This window comes from Capricornis sumatraensis, chromosome 4 (assembly GCF_032405125.1).
Source record: "Capricornis sumatraensis isolate serow.1 chromosome 4, serow.2, whole genome shotgun sequence".
Taxonomy (NCBI): domain Eukaryota; kingdom Metazoa; phylum Chordata; class Mammalia; order Artiodactyla; family Bovidae; genus Capricornis; species Capricornis sumatraensis.
In genome coordinates, this window is record NC_091072.1 from 78,911,005 (window position 1) to 78,929,081 (window position 18,077).

The 18,077-nt window shown below is 36.7% G+C and overlaps 1 protein-coding gene across 1 annotated transcript in view; it reads right to left on the minus strand.

The window, feature by feature from the left end:
* ARID2 (AT-rich interaction domain 2) overlaps positions 1-18,077 on the minus strand; it is a 205,377-nt gene that overhangs the window by 18,931 nt on the left and 168,369 nt on the right. Inside the window, exons 17-18 of the mRNA XM_068971015.1 lie at positions 2,762-2,900; positions 2,584-2,669 (exon numbers count right to left, since the gene is read on the minus strand). Coding sequence (XP_068827116.1) covers positions 2,584-2,669; positions 2,762-2,900 — 225 coding nt within the window. The remainder of the gene's footprint in view (positions 1-2,583; positions 2,670-2,761; positions 2,901-18,077) is intronic.

Consider the following 18,077-nt stretch of genomic DNA (forward strand, 5'->3'; position numbering starts at 1 on the left):
AGTTTTGCTAAATGGTACCTACAAGTAAAATATATCTCCTAAGAGTGTACTGGTATATGTCTAGGTCACCCAGGAAAAGACAACCTAATACGATAATAACATGAAGTTATGCTAACTACTACATTTCAAACTATTACTATCTTATAGAATTTTTTATTAACCAATTTCAGTCAATCATTTCAGTATAGCTCTAATGTCCTTTAGCAAAGATGGAGGGACTGCAGAGACAGATTTTATAAAAATGAGATTCAAGCTACTCTAGGTTTCCTTTGCCACACAGAAAAACTGCATCAGTATCTGGTGTATTCTGCTGAGGCAACAGTGGTGAGAGAACTGGCTCTCGGGGAGAAAGTCCTGTTTCTGCCCCTCACTGGCTGCATGACTTTGAACCATTCAATTTGCCCCTTTGTGCTTCAGGTTTCACATCTGTAAAGTGGGGATATTTCTGGCATTTTTTTACATGTGTAAACTAATTTTGAATACTAAGTTAACATAAAAGCAATCTCTAAATGGTAAGCTAGTTTGTGTCTATATCTACATACAGATTTCTCTAGATAAAGATCTATGTATTGACACAGGTAAAAATTATTACTGACTTTATGTATAAATGACAAAGATTTTTTATTATAATGGATATACCAAAATAACCCTCCAAATTTGAACAAAATCAAACATATTGCAGCATACTATTTTAAGCTACATAGAAGTGAAGTGAAAGTCACTCAGTCATGTCCGATTCTTTGTGACCCCATGAACTGTAGCCCACCAGACTCTGTCCATGGGATTCACCAGGCTAGAATACTGGAGTGGGTTGCCATTTCCTTCTCCAGGGGATCTTCCCAATTCAGGGACTGAACCTGGGTCTCCTGCATTGGAGACAGATTCTTTACCATCTGAGCCACCAGGCAGGCTGAAAGCTACATTAATAAATACAAATTAAATACAGTTCACCCTTGAACAACATGGGAGTTTGTGTACCCACTCTCCCTGTAGTCAAAAATACGCATATAACTTTACACTTGAACCCCCATACCTGCAGTTCCATATCTGTGGACTCAACCAACCAGAGATGGTGCAGCACCACAGTATTTACTGTGACAAACATCCACTTGTTAGCAGATCCTCCCAGTTGATACCTGTGTTGTTCATGGGTCAACTGCACAGTGAAAATTATAGAAAAAAGTATTTGGCAGAAAAGTGACTTGCCACTGCTTTGAGGGTAAATCCAAACTCATGTTTATGGCTTATGAAAGCCTCATTCTATAGATCTCAGTTTGGATTCACTTTCTATCAGAAAGCCTTCTATGGTCTCCTACATTGGTGAAGGTGGGCTTTCACAGTGTCCTGTGCATTTGATGCCATTTAATAAGAATTATCTATATCTCTCATTGTATCTCCAGACTTGAGAACAGCAAAACATATCTTGGTCATGTATACCTCATGTCATATTTTAGTGCCTAGCTGAGGAATGAACAGTAATGGAGAGAATAAAAAATAATGGGATGAATAAAATATGTAAGCAGCTTCCAGCGTTCCCACCCTTGAAGTTCTGTCTAGAATTTCAGTTCTCTGAAGTTAGACTAAATCATGTTTGGCATAGTGTTCAGTACACAGCAATATCTCAACAAATGTTGACAAATTAATTTATCTTCATATTACAATAATTAAAATACAACTATCCCTTGGTATTCATGGGAGACTGGTTCCAGGACCCCCTGAGGATACCAAAATCCTAGAGCCAATCCCAGACAGATACCAAGCAATGACAATATTTGCATATAACCTACACATATCCTCTTGTGTGTTTTAAATCATTCAGATTACTTATATACTCAGTACAATGCAAATGATATGTAAACAGCTGCTAGTACATAGCAAATTAAAATTTGCTTTTTAGAATTTCCTGAAAAAAAGTTTTTTCAAATATTTTTGATCCCTGGTTGGTTGAATCCTCAGATGCTGAACCTGAAGATCTGGAGGGCTGACTGTATTATTTAGAATTAAAGGCCTCAGCTGGAAACTATAAAATAGGAGATACTGTGTAAATCTAATAAGAACCTTATAGGAATCCAGCCAACTCAGAACTTGACTACAAGTCATTGTAAATGTTCATGGAAATAAAAGGTAAATGATAACAAACAGTAAATGCGACATATACATTTTACATTGTACGATCACATGCCACTTTAGCCTCTCCTCAGGAGTAGTTGTAGGAATAAATCTCTCTGCCATTATCAAGTACATGTTCAACTTCTCTCCCAAAGGACACAGAACCATATATTTATTTCCAATCTACAAAGCATTTCTCATAGATCATCTGCCATTACTATCAAATGACTTGTCTACAAAGTGGAATCAAAATATTAGAGCTATAAGGTACTTATACATCATGTGGTCCAGCCAATATAAAATGTGATTCCTAGGGCACTTATGCACTTTGAACAGGGTCACATACATAGCTGGACTACAACCCAGGTTTCCTGTCTCCTGATATGCTGAATTGCCTTTTATTGCTATTTTGCCTGGTTTCCTGATTTGTCTTTTATTTAAATGCACAACAGGAAGTAAACTCATGTTCCTTACTTGGTAGAAGATTTTTGACTTCCTGCTTGTCCTGGTTCATCTTGTTTTAATCCTGCAAGCAGGGCATCCTTTGAACAGTGCTTGTCCTTTTTAAGAAAATGGAAGTAAAAAACATAAGCATCAAGATCTCTAATGCAACCAAATAAGCCACAAATCCAATAGTATTAAGAAAGTGTACCTGTAAGTGAGTGATGAAAGAAAACCTCTGTCGTTGAAAAGGCTCACAACCTTCCCAAAGACACTGCCCTGGATATACGTCTTTTCCTCCATGTTCAGTTGCTGCATGGTAGAAAACCTGTGAGGGGGTCTGAAACCACCTACAAAAAATAAAAGTAGTAGAAATGTTCTAACACTTAGATATGTTCTTTAAAATAGAAAACCTGCTCTCTTAATACAAAAGCTCCAGAACAAATAATGAGCAAAACAGTACAAATAAATATCATTTCAAATAATATTTTTAAAACTCCTGCTTATACTTAAAAGTCAAATACTCAAAAGATCTGAACACTTCTGATAATTAGATATAACCTTAATATTTCACTCTCATTTCCCTAACTTCAACAAAAGTCAGTTACGAATCTCTTGAAAGTAGATAAAATTTCATTTGAAAACACAACAGAACATAATCTTATAAACAAATACCATACTCTGTTGTACTCTCAGAAGCTGCTCAAGCATTTATCAGATTTCATATCATATATAATAAACTCCAGCATATTCAATCTAAAAATCTAAATGCTATAAACTTTGGTGAGTCTGGCTCTTAAGTTGAATTCACATTTTGTATGTCCATCCATGTTTAAGAAGTCATGTCTCTCGTTTCTCCAACATCATACCTTACTCAGTTACAGATCTTGAGGTTTAATAATACAAATACCTGAGTATACCTGGCCAAGGACAGAAATATGAAGAAAATCAGATACTGTACCACTTCCTTGTTAAATAGATTATATGGCAATGAGAGAATACTGGAATCCAGATAGCAAAGACTACATTAAAAGACTTCAATTACTAACTACTAACTCAAATATTTATATAGTCAATATCTTTAAAGTTTATAGCAGAACTCCCTCAGAATTGAATTTTTTATGGGTGTCAGATAACTATGTCTATATCTGAGCCAATTTCTGATGTGGAGCACATACATAATATTTCAAATTAATATTCCTTCAGGAAATAAATGATAGGCATTTAAAAATAAATTTTAATCAAAAGAACTGAATACTTAAGTATAAAAGATGATGTTAAAAACCATTGTAACTGACATATTTCATTCCATCTATATAAATAATTTCTGATAGTTTTATTATAAAACTATCATGGATTCAAAGAATTAATACAGTTTAAAGTGACATACTACCCAAAGCGATCTACAGAGTAAATGCATTCCTTACCAAAATTCCAATGGCATTTCTGACAGAAATAGAACAATTAATCCTTACATTTGTACACAATCACAAAAGATCCCAAAAAGCTAAAGCAATCCTGAGAAACATGAAAAGTTGGAGGCATCATAGGCCCTAATTTCAAACTATATTACAAAGCTATAGTAATCAAAACAGTATGGTATCTGCATACAAACAGACACATAGAACAGAGAGCCCAGAAATAAAATCATGGATATATAATCAATTAGTTTATATAAAGAAGTAAAAAAATATAAAATAGAAAACAATGCCTTCAATCAGAAATGTTGGTAACAATGCATAGCCACATGCAAAAAAAAAAAAAAAAGAAAAGAAACTCAACTACTCTTTTATACCATACCAGAAAAAATTAACTCAGAATGGATTAAAGACTGGAATGTAAAGAATGAAATCATAAAAGTCCTAGAAGAAAACAGAAGTGTTAAGTTGCTGAACACAGGCTTCAGCAATGATTTTTGCAGATTTGATACTGATACCAAAAACAAAGGCAACAATAAACAAAAATAAGCAAAAATAAATAAGTGGGACTACATCAAACTAAAAAGCATCTGTGAAAGCAATGGAAACAATCAACAAAGTAAAAGGACAATGTACTGAATGGGAGAAAATATTTACAAATCATATATCTCATAAGGGGTTAACATCCAAAGTAGATAAGGAACACATACAGCTCAGCAGCAAAAATCCCAAAATTTTAAAATGGATAGAGGTTCTAATTAGACACTTTTCCAAAGAAGACATACAGGTACATGAAGAAATCAATACCAAAACCACAGTGAGATGTCACCTCACATATGTTAGGAAGACTACTATCAAAAACACAAGAAAGAAGAAGTGTTGGTGAGGATATGGAGAAAAACAAAACCCCTGTCCCTGTGCACCCTTAGCGAGAATGTTAACTGGTGTGGCTACTATGAAAAACAATATAGAGATTTCTCAAAATATTAAAAATAGAACTACCATATGATCCAGCAATTCCCACTATGGATATTTACCAAATAAATGAAAACACTAACTTGAAAAGATATGTACACCCCCATGTTCACTGTAGCATTATTTACAAAAGCCAAGATACAGAAACCACCTAAGTATCCATGACAAGCCTAAACAGTGCATTAAAAAGCATAGATATCATTTTGCTGACAAAGATCGGTATAGTCAAAGCTATGGTTTTTCCAGTAGTCATGTAGAGATGGGAGAGTTGGGCCATAAAGAAGGCTTAGCCCTGAAGAACTAATGCTTTCGAACTGTGGTTCTGGAGAAGACTCTTGAGAGTCCCTTCAACTGCAAAAAGATCAAATCAGTCCATTCTAAGGGAAATCAATCCTGAATAATCACTGGAAGGACTGATGGCGAAACTGAAGCTCCAATACTTTGGTCACCTGGTGTGAAGAGCTGACTCATTGGAAAAGACTCTGATGCTGGGAAAGATTGAGGGCAGGAGGAGAAGGGGGCAAGAGAGGATGAGATGGCTGGGTGGCATTATCGACTCAATGGACATGAATTTGAGCAAACTCTGGGAGAAGTGAATGACAGGGAAGCCTGGTGTGCTGCAGTCCATGGGTTTGCAAAGAGTTGGACATGACTTAGTGACTGAACAACGGGTCCATCAACAGATGAATGGAAAGAAAATGTGGTACAAAGAGAAATATTATACTGCCATGAAGAAAGGAGAAAATCTTGCCATCTGTAATTTGGATAGCCTCAAGGGAATCATGCTAAGTGAAATATGTCAAACCAAGAAAGACAAGTATCATATGAACTCATTTAATATGTGGAAGGTGAAGAAAAAAAAAAAAAAAAACCAAACGCTCCTACTAAGGTCACAGGTAAAGAGAAGAGACTAGTGGTTGTCAGAGGCAGGAGATGGGGTTAGGATATAAAATAGGTGAAGGAAGTCAAAAAGTACAAAACAATAGTTATAAAGAATTTGCCTGCAATGAGGGAGATCCAGGTTTGATCCCTGGGTTGGGAAGGTCTTCTGGAGAAGGGAATGTCTACCCACTCCAGTACTCTTGCCTGGAGGATTCCATGGTGGGCTACAGTCCATGAGGTCACAAAGAATCGGACACAACTGAGCATCTAACACTTTCACTCGTAATGCTATTTCATTAATATGAAATAATGACTGGAATACTACTATTATAAGACAGTTCTCATTGTACTTTTAAGATTTTACCTAAATACTATTAATTTATTAACTGAAAAGTTTGTCTGTTTACACACACCAGACAAACACACACACAAATCAAACTCCAAATATACCATGACTTGTCAGAGTCAAAATGTTATCTATTTTAAACTATTTTGCAATACATTAAGTGAAGCAAGTTTACAATACATAAAATTGATGAATCTACTGGTGAAAAGAAAAAAGGATGAAGTTAGTCCTTCTTTAAATCAATTTAAACCACTCAACACACACAACTCTGTGTGCATGTGGTTTTAAGACAACAGGAATTTTCAAGTGCTCAATTTACTTGCTAAACATAGGGTCTCTTATGTCCCTCTTACCTATGGTGTTTCCACTCATCCTAATTCTATTTTCTCTCTATTCATCTAACTGTTTAAGTCATACCAACCAGACTTTAACTGAATATGGTACAAGGTGAAGTTCTAAAATAGTGATGAAGCTGGCTACAATGATCATATGAAGGTGGAAAGAAATTAAGGTTTCCAAATCCACTAAGTGGAATATATGGACTTAAAAGGCATAAATGTAATTTCAACTTAAAATAATGAGTTTTCAGGGAACTTTATTTTTTTCTGAGATGGAGAAGAATAAGACATGAAGTGGGATGTCACTAATGTCTACCACTGTGTCTAAACAATTTCCCTTACTTCTACCTTTCTATCAACAACCTACCTGGTCCCCTGAAACAAGCAACACATTCATTTAAAAAGATCAGAAAAATTCATAAAGGCAACCAAATGAAAATAAAAATTTTCTGGGATTCAATCACTTTAGTTGTTGTTGCTGTTTAATCTTAAGTTGTGTCTGACTCTTTGCGAGCCCATGGCCTGTAGCTCACCAGGCTCCTCTGTCCAAGGGATTTCCTAGGCAAGAATATTGGAGTGGGTTGTCATTTCCTTCTCTGGTGGATTTCCTGACCCAGGGATCAAGTCCACATCTCCTGAACTGCAGGTAGGTGTTTTACTGCTGAGGCATCTAAGTCTTCACTTTGTATTGTGTTTTTTAAACAAAACTGAGGTGCACGTTTTTTGTTGTTTTTTTTTAATTGAAGCAGAGCTGATTTACAACATTGTGTTAGTTTCTGGTATACAACAGGTGATTCAGTTATATACATATTCTTCTTCATATTCTTTTCCATAATGGTTTCCCTAGTGGCTCAGAGGGTAAATCATCTGCCTGCAATGCAGGAGACCCCAGTTTGATCCCTGGGTTGGGAAGATCCCCAGGAGAAGGAAATAGCAACCCACTCCGGTACTCTTGCCTAGAAAATCCCAGGGATGGAGGAGCCTGGTAGGCTACAGTCCATGGGGTCGCTGAGGGTCGGACACAACTGAGCGACTTCACTTTCACTTTTCACTTTCATGCATTGGAGAAGGAAATGGCAGCCCACTCCAGTGTTCTTGCCTGGAGAATCCCAGGGACAGGGGAGCCTGGTGGGCTGCCATCTATGGGGTCACACAGACTCAGACACGACTGAAGTGACTTAGCAGCAGCAGCAGCAGCCATTGTATGGTTATATGATGCCTTTGTACAAATAAAAAGAATGTCCTTCCTTAAGAAGCTTTTTCACCATCTGTGAAAAACTGTTGTAATAAATATGCCACTTCTGGTATGTACAATATGAAGGTTGCCTCCCCTCCTCCCCAAACACACTTTGGGGACAATCAACCACAGGTAGAAGAACTAAGCAAATAACTTCACTCCGAAACTCATTTTACTTACTGTTATTCTAGCTTTCAGGGTGGTTGTTACAATTAAATATGGTGATACATGTACAATTATTTGCCAAATACTAACAATAAATGAGAGCTATTATCAACATAATCATCAGTAGTAGTAGTAGTTGTTGTAGTGGCAGCAGTGGTAACTTCTTTCATTTTAACCTTGCCCATCTTGTTACTCATGTACTCTGAGATCTTTTCCCGAGCTATTTCAACATTGTCATACCTTGCTCAGTAAAGTTTATTAGTCTATCTCCAAGTTAATGATCCCTATTATCAACTATTACTCACAATTCATTTTATTAATTTCTGCACCCAAACCCACTCCCCACAGAGACTGCTCAAAACTTTTCACCTTTTGTTAAACACTGAACTTCAATCTTATTAGAGCTCATCTTCATCTGTATTCACGTGAATTTGTGAACTAAGTGATTTTTACATCTCTGGGTTGGGGGATGGGCTATTACTGAAAGAATCTGTTACTCTGTTAGAGCTTCCTTAACTTCCTTTTTCTTTACATTACATCTTCTGTCATTAATCATTTTTCCTTCCTTTGGATAATAGCCAGGAGTAGCCACCGTGTCCAGGGTTAACTCCTTTGCTTACATACTGAATTCTATTTTGTTTCTTCATAAATTATCCCTTCTTTTGCATCTTCTGTCTTTCTGTTTCTCCTGGATCTTATACTAAAGTATAACAATATAAAGGCGACTCCAACTAAAAACAGTACAAACACTTTTTTTTAGATTCTGTTACTTTTCTCAAAGTATAGAAACTAGATTTACATTATCTGGCACAAAGTGATACTAAATTTAATACCTAGTACATTTATTATAGTAAACATATCCAACACTTTTTCTTAGTCACTGGCCATCTTTCAAAGATGTATATATTATTTTCAATTACATCATCAATACAATTTATGATGCTTTATCTCCTGCTCATTACTCAAACAGTCACAGCTAAAGCTCAGGATTAGCCTTTATTCTTTTACTGAAATTCCCTTCAGCCAAATTCTTTTTTTCCTTTATCCTAGTGAAAAGCTGTTTGGTTAAACTGAAAAAGTCGTTCAATAAGGCTACTAGGTGCAAGTTTTCTAATTTTAACTCCCCTAAGCAAACACTTGAGGTAAAAAAACACTTACTACCAGAACTTTTAAGAGCCAAAAACCATGATGTTATTGGTATAATCCATACCAATACTTTGGCCACCTCATGCAAACAGCTGACTCATTGGAAAAGACCCTGATGGTGGGAGGGATTGGGGGCAGGAGGACAAGAGGACGACAGAGGATGAGATGGCTGGATGGCATCACTGACTCAATACACATGAGTTTGGGTGAACTCCAGGAGTTGGTGATGGACAGGGAAGCCTAGTATGCTGTGATTCACGGGGTAGCACAGAGTTGGACATGACTGAGCGACTGAACTGAAGTGAACTGATACTATGATTACTAATGTCATTTTTCCTACCATGAAATACTTTCTTAGGCATCATGAAAACATAACTGAAGTAGATAAAGTACACTTTTTCTATTACTTTCAGTTCAGTTCAGTTCAGTCGCTCAGTCGTGTCCGAATAATTGCGACCTCATGAATCACAGCATGCCAGCCCTTCCTGTCCATCACCAATTGCCGGAGTTCACTCAGACTCACGTCCATCGAGTCAGTGATGCCATCCAACCATCTCATCCTCTGTCGTCCCCTTCTCCTCCTGCCCTCAATCCTCCAAGCATCAGTCTTTTCCAATGAGTCAACTCTTCGCATGAGGTGGCCAAGGTACTGGAATTTCAGCTTTAGCATCATTCCTTCCAAAGAAATCCCAGGATCCATCTCCTTCAGAATGGACTGGTTGGATCTCCTTGCACTTCAAGGGACTCTCAAGAGTCTTCTCCAACACCACAGTTCAAAAGCATCAATTCTTTGGCACTCAGCTTTCTTCACAGTCCAACTCTCACATCCATACATGACCACAGGAAAAACCATAGCCTTGACTAGAGGGACCTTTGTTGCCAAAGTAATGTCTCTGCTTTTGAATATAGTATCTAGGTTGTTCATAACTTTTCTTCCAAGGAGTAAGTGTCTTTTAATGATTTTGGAGCCCCAAAAAGTAAAGTCTGACACTGTTTCCACTGTATACCCATCTATTTCCCATAAAGTGATGGGAACAGATGCCATGATCTTTGTTTTCTGAAAGTTGAGCTTTAAGCCAACTTTTTCACTCTCCACTTTCATTTTCATCAAGAGGCTTTTTAGTTCCTCTTCACTTTCTGCCATAAGGGTGGTGTCATTTGCATATCTGAGGTTATTGATATTTCTCCCGGCAATCTTGATTCCAGCTTGTGCTTCTTCCAGCCCAGCGTTTCTCATGATGTACTCTGCATAGAGTTAAATATGCAGGGTGACAATATACAGCCTTAATGTATTCCATTTCCTATTTGGAACCAGTCTGTTGTCCCATGTCCAGTTCTAACTGTTGCTTTCTGACCTGCAGATAGGTTTCTCCAGAGGCAGGTCAGGTGGTCTGGTATTCCCATCTCTCTCAGAATTTTCCAGTTTCTTATGATCCACACAGTCAAAGGCTTTGGCATAATCAATAAAGCAGAAATAGACGTTTTTCTGGAACTCTCTCGCTTTTTTGATGATCCAATGGATGTTGGCAATTTGATCTCTGGTTCCTCTGCCTTTTCTAAAACCAGCTTGAACATCTGAAAGTTCACATATTGCTGAAGCCTGGCTTGGAGAATTTTGAGCATTACTTTACTAGCGTGTGAGATGAGTGCAACTGTGCGGTAGTTTGAGCATTCTCTGGCATTGCCTTTCTTTGGGATTGGAATGAAAACGGACCTTTTCCAGTCCTGTGGCCACTGCTGAGTTTTCCAAATTTGCTGGTATATTGAGTGTAGCATTTTCACAGCATCATCTTTCAGGATTTGAATCAGCTCAACTGGAATTCCATCACCTCCACTAGCTTTGCTCATAGTCATGCTCTCTCAGGCCCACTTGAGTTCTCATTCCAGGATGTCTGGCTCTAGGTGAGTGATTACACCATCGTGATTATCTTGGTCTTGAAGATCTTTCTTATACAGTTCTTCTGTGTATTCTTGCCTCCTCTTCTCCATATCTTCTGCTTCTGTTAGGTCCATACCATTTCTGTCCTTTATCGAGCCCATCTTTGCATGAAATGTTCCCTTGGTATCCCTAATTTTCTTGAAGAGATCTCTAGTCTTTCCCATTCTGTTGTTTTCCTCTATTTCTTTGCATTTATTGCTGAGGAAGGCTTTCTTATCTCTTCTTGAAATTCTTTGGAACTCTACATTCACATGCTTATGTCTTTCCTTTTCTCCTTTGCTTTTCGCTTCTCTTCTTCCCACAGCTATTTGTAAGGCCTCCCCAGACAGCCATTTTGCTTTTTTGCATTTATTTTCCAAGGGGATGATCTTGATCCCTGTCTCCTGTACAATGTCATGAACCTCCATCCACAGTTCATCAGGCACTCTATCTATCAGATCTAGTCCCTTAAATCTATTTCTCACTTCCACTGTATAATCATAAGGGATTTGATTTAGGTCATACCTGAATGGTCTAGTGGTTTTCCCTACTTTCTTCAATTTAAGTCTGAATTTGGTAATAAGGAGTTCATGATCTGAGCAACCCGGTCTTATCTTTGCTGACTGTATAGAGCTTCTCCATCTTTGGCTGCAAAGAATATAATCAATCTGATTTCGGTGTTGACCATCTGGTGATGCCCATGTGTAGAGTCTTCTCTTGTGTTGTTGGAAGAGGGTGTTTGCTATCACCAGTGCATTCTCTTGGCAAAATTCTATTAGTCTTTGCCCTGCTTCATTCTGTATTCCAAGGCCAATTTTGCTTGTTACTCCAGGTTTTTCTTGACTTTCTACTTTTGCATTCCAGTCCCCTATAATGAAAAGGGCATCTTTTCTGGGTGTTAGTTCTAAAAGGTCTTGTAGGTCTTCATAGAACCGTTCAACTTCAGCTTCTTCAGCGTTACTGGTTGGGGCATAGACTTGGATTACTGTGATACTGAATGGTTTGCCTTGGAAATGAACAGAGATCATTCTGTCGTTTTTGAGGTTGCATCCAAGTACTGTATTTCGGACTCTTTTGTTGACTATGATGGCTACTCCATTTCTTCTCAGGGATTCCTGTCTGTAGTAGTAGATGTAACGGTCATCTGAGTTAAATTCACCCATTCCAGTCCATTTTAGTTCGCTGATTCCTAGAATGTCGACGTTCACTCTTGCCATCTCCTGTTTGACCACTTCCAATTTGCCTTGATTCATGGACCTGACATTCCAGGTTCCTATGCAGTATTTCTCTTTACAGCATCAGACCTTGCTTCTATCGGCAGTCCCATCCACACCTGGTGTTGTTTTTGCTTTGGCTCTATCCCTTCATTCTTTATGGAGTTATTTCTCCACTGATCTCCTGTAGCATATTGGGCACCTACCGACCTGGGGAGTTCCTCTTTCAGTATCATATCATTTTGCCGTTTCATACTGTTTATGGGGTTCTCAAGGCAAGAATACTGAAGTGGTTTGCCATTCCCTTCTCCAGTGGACCACATTCTGTCAGACTTCTCCACCATGACCCGCCCGTCTTGGGTGGCCCCATGGGCGTGGCTTAGTTTCAGTCAGTTAGACAAGGCTGTGGTCCTAGTGTGATCAGGAATGGCCACCGAGATCTACCCCACGTCCGAGGTCAGGGGTGGCGGCCGGGAGTAGCTATACCCCATGTCTGAGGCCAGGCGTGGCAGCCGGGAGGAGCTACCCCATGCCTGAGGCCAGGAGTGGTGGCCAGAAGGAGCAACCCCATGTCCAAGGAACGGTGGCTGCACGGGCGCAGGAGCACCTAGAGGAGCTATTCCACGTTTAAGTTCAGGAGGGGCGGCGGTGAGGAGATAACCCTCGTCCAAGGTAAGGAGCAGCAGCTGCGCTTTGCTGGAGCAGCCGTGAAGAGATACCCCATGTCCAAGGTAAGAGAAACCGAAGTAAGATGGTAAGTGTTGCAAGAAGGCATCAGAGGGCAGACACACTGAAACCATAATCACCGAAAACTAGTCAATCTAATCATACTAGGACCATAGCCTTCTATTACTTTAAGATGTCATTATTTAAAATCCTTCTATCAATGCAAGAGGTTATATATTAATAGTATATATTATAATATTTTAATGATTTACCATATTTAAAAGAGCAGTTTAAAAACAAACATCTGTAGCTATAAAGCTAAGATTATTTTCTCTGTCTTTAAAACAAAACCAAAAGGGCTGAAAATAGCACTTCAGTTCAGATATTCTCATTTACAGTTTTCTTAATTGCTCAAGTTCTTGGCAAGTTATTTTTCCTTAATGACCAAAAAGTATTCCATGTCCCTCTTAATAGCCCTCTTCCTGCAAAAAAATTTAATTTGACTTAAAACACATGGGATAGATACTCTGCAGGAAAATTTTCATTTAAAAGCAAAATATGCATTTAATAAATTCACTAAATGATATGTCAAAAAATCTACACTACAAACACATTTTAGTTTTTAAAACAGCTGTATTATTAGTTGTAAAAAGCAATATTACTAGTTGGAAACTAAATGCTTCTGTTGCTGCTGACATGAATTCTCTACTCCCAGCTTCTTTGCCCCAGTCAGCCCAGATTCAAAGCCACAGGTAAAAACAACTAACTGGCTTAGTTGCCAAAGGAAATGAGGAAAGATGCAAGTAATTGGTCTATTTTTGGCTTTTGGAGAGAGAGATTGTACCTCCCAGTAATACTCAATTTATGTAAAGTATCTCAACTGAGAAAGAGGGTTCCAGTGGAAGACAGCCAAAGCCAACAGTCTTTGGCTCTGCTTCTTATCCTCTTAATAAGTAATAATATCAATAACAATAAATATTAATAATAGAATATTATTAACAACCAACTCATTACTAATCTACTGTTCTGTAATGCAGTTACATATTTTATATAGAAAAACAGAAAATGTATTGTCAGGGATCTTGGTTAAATATGCTTTTAAAATGTGAACCCTCCAGTAAAATCTGATTATGGGATAAAATAATAGCTCACAGTTGAAAAGTAGTATGGAAACACAGATAACACTGAATGGTGTGTGTGTTTATTTTCAATAAGATAAATAAAGCATGCATATACACTGAATCTTTTGATTCTTACTTGAATTCTTTGAAAGTTATGGCAGTACACTACTTCACACCATTCTCGACAAAGCTGCACACAGTATAAAGCACCTCTTTCTATATGAAGTTCTGTTTGTTCAGAACTTACTATGTATTCATATATTCACAAACATCATCTTACTTGAATTCTGTGATAGCCTTATGAAGAAGGCAAAACTATCACCACTACACTGCTGAGGAAACAAGCTTTCAAGCTTCCTATAATTTTCTAGAGCCATAGTTTCTAAAGCCATGTGGCAAGAGTTGGGATCTGAAGATCTGATTTTTCTCTACTATCCTAGAATACACGATTGTTTACTTGGATAATTTGTACACATCCATTACTAGGTAAAAACTGAGGCATTACACTTTTATACACACCATCCATTATACTATGATTTTTTTCTTTAAATGTTGGAAAAGTCTGAAAGAATACTAGGTTTGAGATTAGCATTTTTACATAATTCTCCTTATTGTGTACACAGCTCTCAAATAACAAAGTTTGTTTAATAAGCTACAGGCTAGATTTTTGACCCTAAGAAATTCTTTCACCAAATATTTTAAGGAACACTGAAAAGGACTTCAATGCAATTTGCAAATTGGTCTCATGGTATGTAACTTTTTGGTTTCAGGTACTCAGTGTTTGAAAGAAAAAAGTAAGGTAAAAACAAACAAAAGATCAAAGACAAAATATAACGATACATTATATATTTCAATTATGAACTGATGTTAACATTATGCTGACAATATATCAATAAGAATAAAGATAAGAATAAGGACTTCTAGTTTCTGTTCAGACATATAAAGAGCCTGGAAGTTGTCACTCCCATCCTCAGAACAAGAAAAACTGTGGAACAAAATGAAAATTAACAACATTTAAAATCATCAGAGAACTAAGGTCACAAGGAAAACTGTTTCCCTGAAAACTAAGTAGACTGATGAATATAAAGAAACACAAAGAATTGCTTAAGTCAATAACTGAGAGGAATACTGAAGCAGAAACTATGAATTGATGGAGACCCAGTATGGACTATTCTGAAAGGTAAAAAATCCTGAAGGGCCAATCTCTGGGGAAAGCCCACACTTTTGTGAGTTTTATTTCCAGGAACCCTAGCAGGTTCTCATGGTAGACTGGAAAAAAACTCCCTAATACTTACAACAGGTAAAGGGAGAAAGTAACATTTTAAAATATGCCTGGGGTGTTCTTTTCTCCTTAATTAAGGCCTGCTCTCAAGAAAAATTACCAGAGACTTATCTGACCTCGGGGAAAAGCAAACAGATAATTTCAGCCCCTTCAGATTCCCTGTCTCATATAAGGGGAGAAAAATAATGGCTATGAAACTCTTCTCAAAGTCATAGCTCCAGAGACTCAAATCCACCTTTCAACTGTGGATTACAACTGAGAGAGCTGTCAGATACAGACTCTACTGTAAAAGGAATATCTAAGGAAACCCAAACATAACAGCAAACATTAACATAGCATAACTCCTTGCTAAATAAACACAAAACTCACACCCCAAGTCTGTTTATCTCAGTTCCTATTAACTGATACACATATAACATTCAACAGAAACGCATGCTATATGTTAAAGCAAAATTAAACTACAGACTGAAAATATAATACAAGCATCAGAACCAGACTCAGGCATGGCAGAGATTTTGGAATCATCACCCTGGGAATTTTAAATGATTATGATTAACAGGTTAAGATGCTAATGAAAAAAGTTGTACCATTTAAGAAGAGATGAGTAATGTAAGCAGAGAAATGGAGATATTAAGAATCAAAAGGAAATGCCAGGAAAAAAAAAAAAAGAAACAAAGGAGGCCTTTGATGAAAATCATCAGTAGACTAGACATGGCAAAAGAATTGGTGAGCTTGAAGAAATGTCAACAGAATCGTCCCAAACTGAAGAAGAAAGAGAAAAGAATTGAAAAAAAGAGAAACAGATTGTCCCAAAACTGTAAGACAATTACAAAAGGTATAACATACGTATACTTGGAATAGCAGAAGGAGGGGAAAGAGAAAAAACAAGAAATATTTGAAGTAAGAGTGGCTGAGAATTTTCTAAAATTAACAACACACCAAACCACAGATCTAGGAAACTCACAGAACATCAGATAGGCTAACTGTAAAAAAAACTACACTTAAGCATATCTTATTCAAACTGATAAAATCCAAGGACAGAAAAAATCTTGAAAGAAGCCAGAGAGAAAAAATCCTTACTAATAGAAGAACAAAGATAAGATTATCCTGGATGCTTCTTGAGAAACTATGCAAGGAAAAAGAGTAGAGTGAAATATTTCTATAAAATGTTGAAAGAAAAAGATTCATCAACCTAGAATTTTGTGTACACAAAATTGTCTTTGAAAAGCGAAGGAGAAATAAAGACTTTCTTGGATAAACAAAAACTGAGTGCATTTGCACAGTACACCTGACTACAAGAAATGTTAAAAGAAGTTCTTTAGAGACAGAGAAAGTGGTAGAGGTAAAAATAATTAAGATCTATATAAAGAAAGGAAGGGTGTCAGAGAAGGAGCAAATGGAGATAAAATATTTCATAATTCTATCGACTGATCTAGTAGACAAATGATTGTTCAAAATACTGATACAGCAACATTGTGTATTTGGCAATTATAACTTCTGGATAAGTAAAATGAAGGCCAACAATGGCCTAAGGGACACTAGGAAAGAAGAATACTCTGTTACAAGGTAACTAAAACATCCAGGAAGCCATATATTGTTTGAAAGTGCACTTAGAATACCTATAAATATATATTTCAAACTCTAGGAAAACCATAAAAAATTTTCAAAGAAGCAATTATACTGAGAGAGAAGAAAATGGAACCATATAAAGTACTCAATTAAAAGAAAAAAGAGGAATAACACGGACAAAAGAAACATAAACAAGTAGAATAAACAGAAAATATTTACAAATATGATAGACATTATAATACAATTTATCAATAATCATTTTAAATATGACTGGTCTAAATATACTAATTAAGAGACAAAGATTGGCCAAGTAAATATAAAACAATGTGTGGTTAAATGAAAAGGCACAGACTAAAAGTAAAGGGAAGGAGAAATATATACCATGCTAACACTAATCAAAAGAAAACTGGATCAATTACATTAAATTCATAAAAACAGACCTGAGAGCAAGGATACTATGAGGGACATTATTACATAATGATAAACATGTCAATTCTTCACAAAGACAATTCTTAAGGTATATAATTCTAACACAAGGCATCAAAATATGAGGCACAATCTGATAGAACTGCAAGGAGAAATAGAAAAATCCACCATTGTATTTGGAGACTTCAGCACACCTCTAACCTGTAACTGGTAGTTCGAGCAGGCAGAATATCAGAAAGGATATAGTTGAACTACACAGCACCATCAATCAACTGGATTTAATTGACATTTATATAAGACTTCATCCAATAATAGCAGAAAACACATTTTTCTCATGCTTAAAGGAACATTCACCAAAATAGACCATATAAAACATACCTTAACAAATTTAAAATAATACAAATAACATAAAATAAGCTTTAAGATCTCAATGGAATTAAACTAGAAACCACTAACAAAGAGAGAGCTGAAATGTCTCAAAATATCTGGAGATCAAGCAACAAACTTCTAAAACATTCTAACTAATTGAAAATGAAAATACAACTTATCTAAATTTGTGGGCTATGGCTAATACAATACGCAGAGAAAAGTTATAGCATTAAATGTATGTATTAGAAAAGACCATCTAAAAATCAATAATCTAAACTTCCATCTTAGGAAACTAGAAAAAGAAGAGCAATGTAAACTCAGAGCAAACAAAGAACAGAACAAAAATCAGAGCAAAAATCAATTAAAGGAAAATGGACAATCAAGAAAGAAAATCAACAAAACCAAAAGCTGGAAAAGATAAACCTCTAGCCAGCTTAAGCAAGAAAATAAGTCAA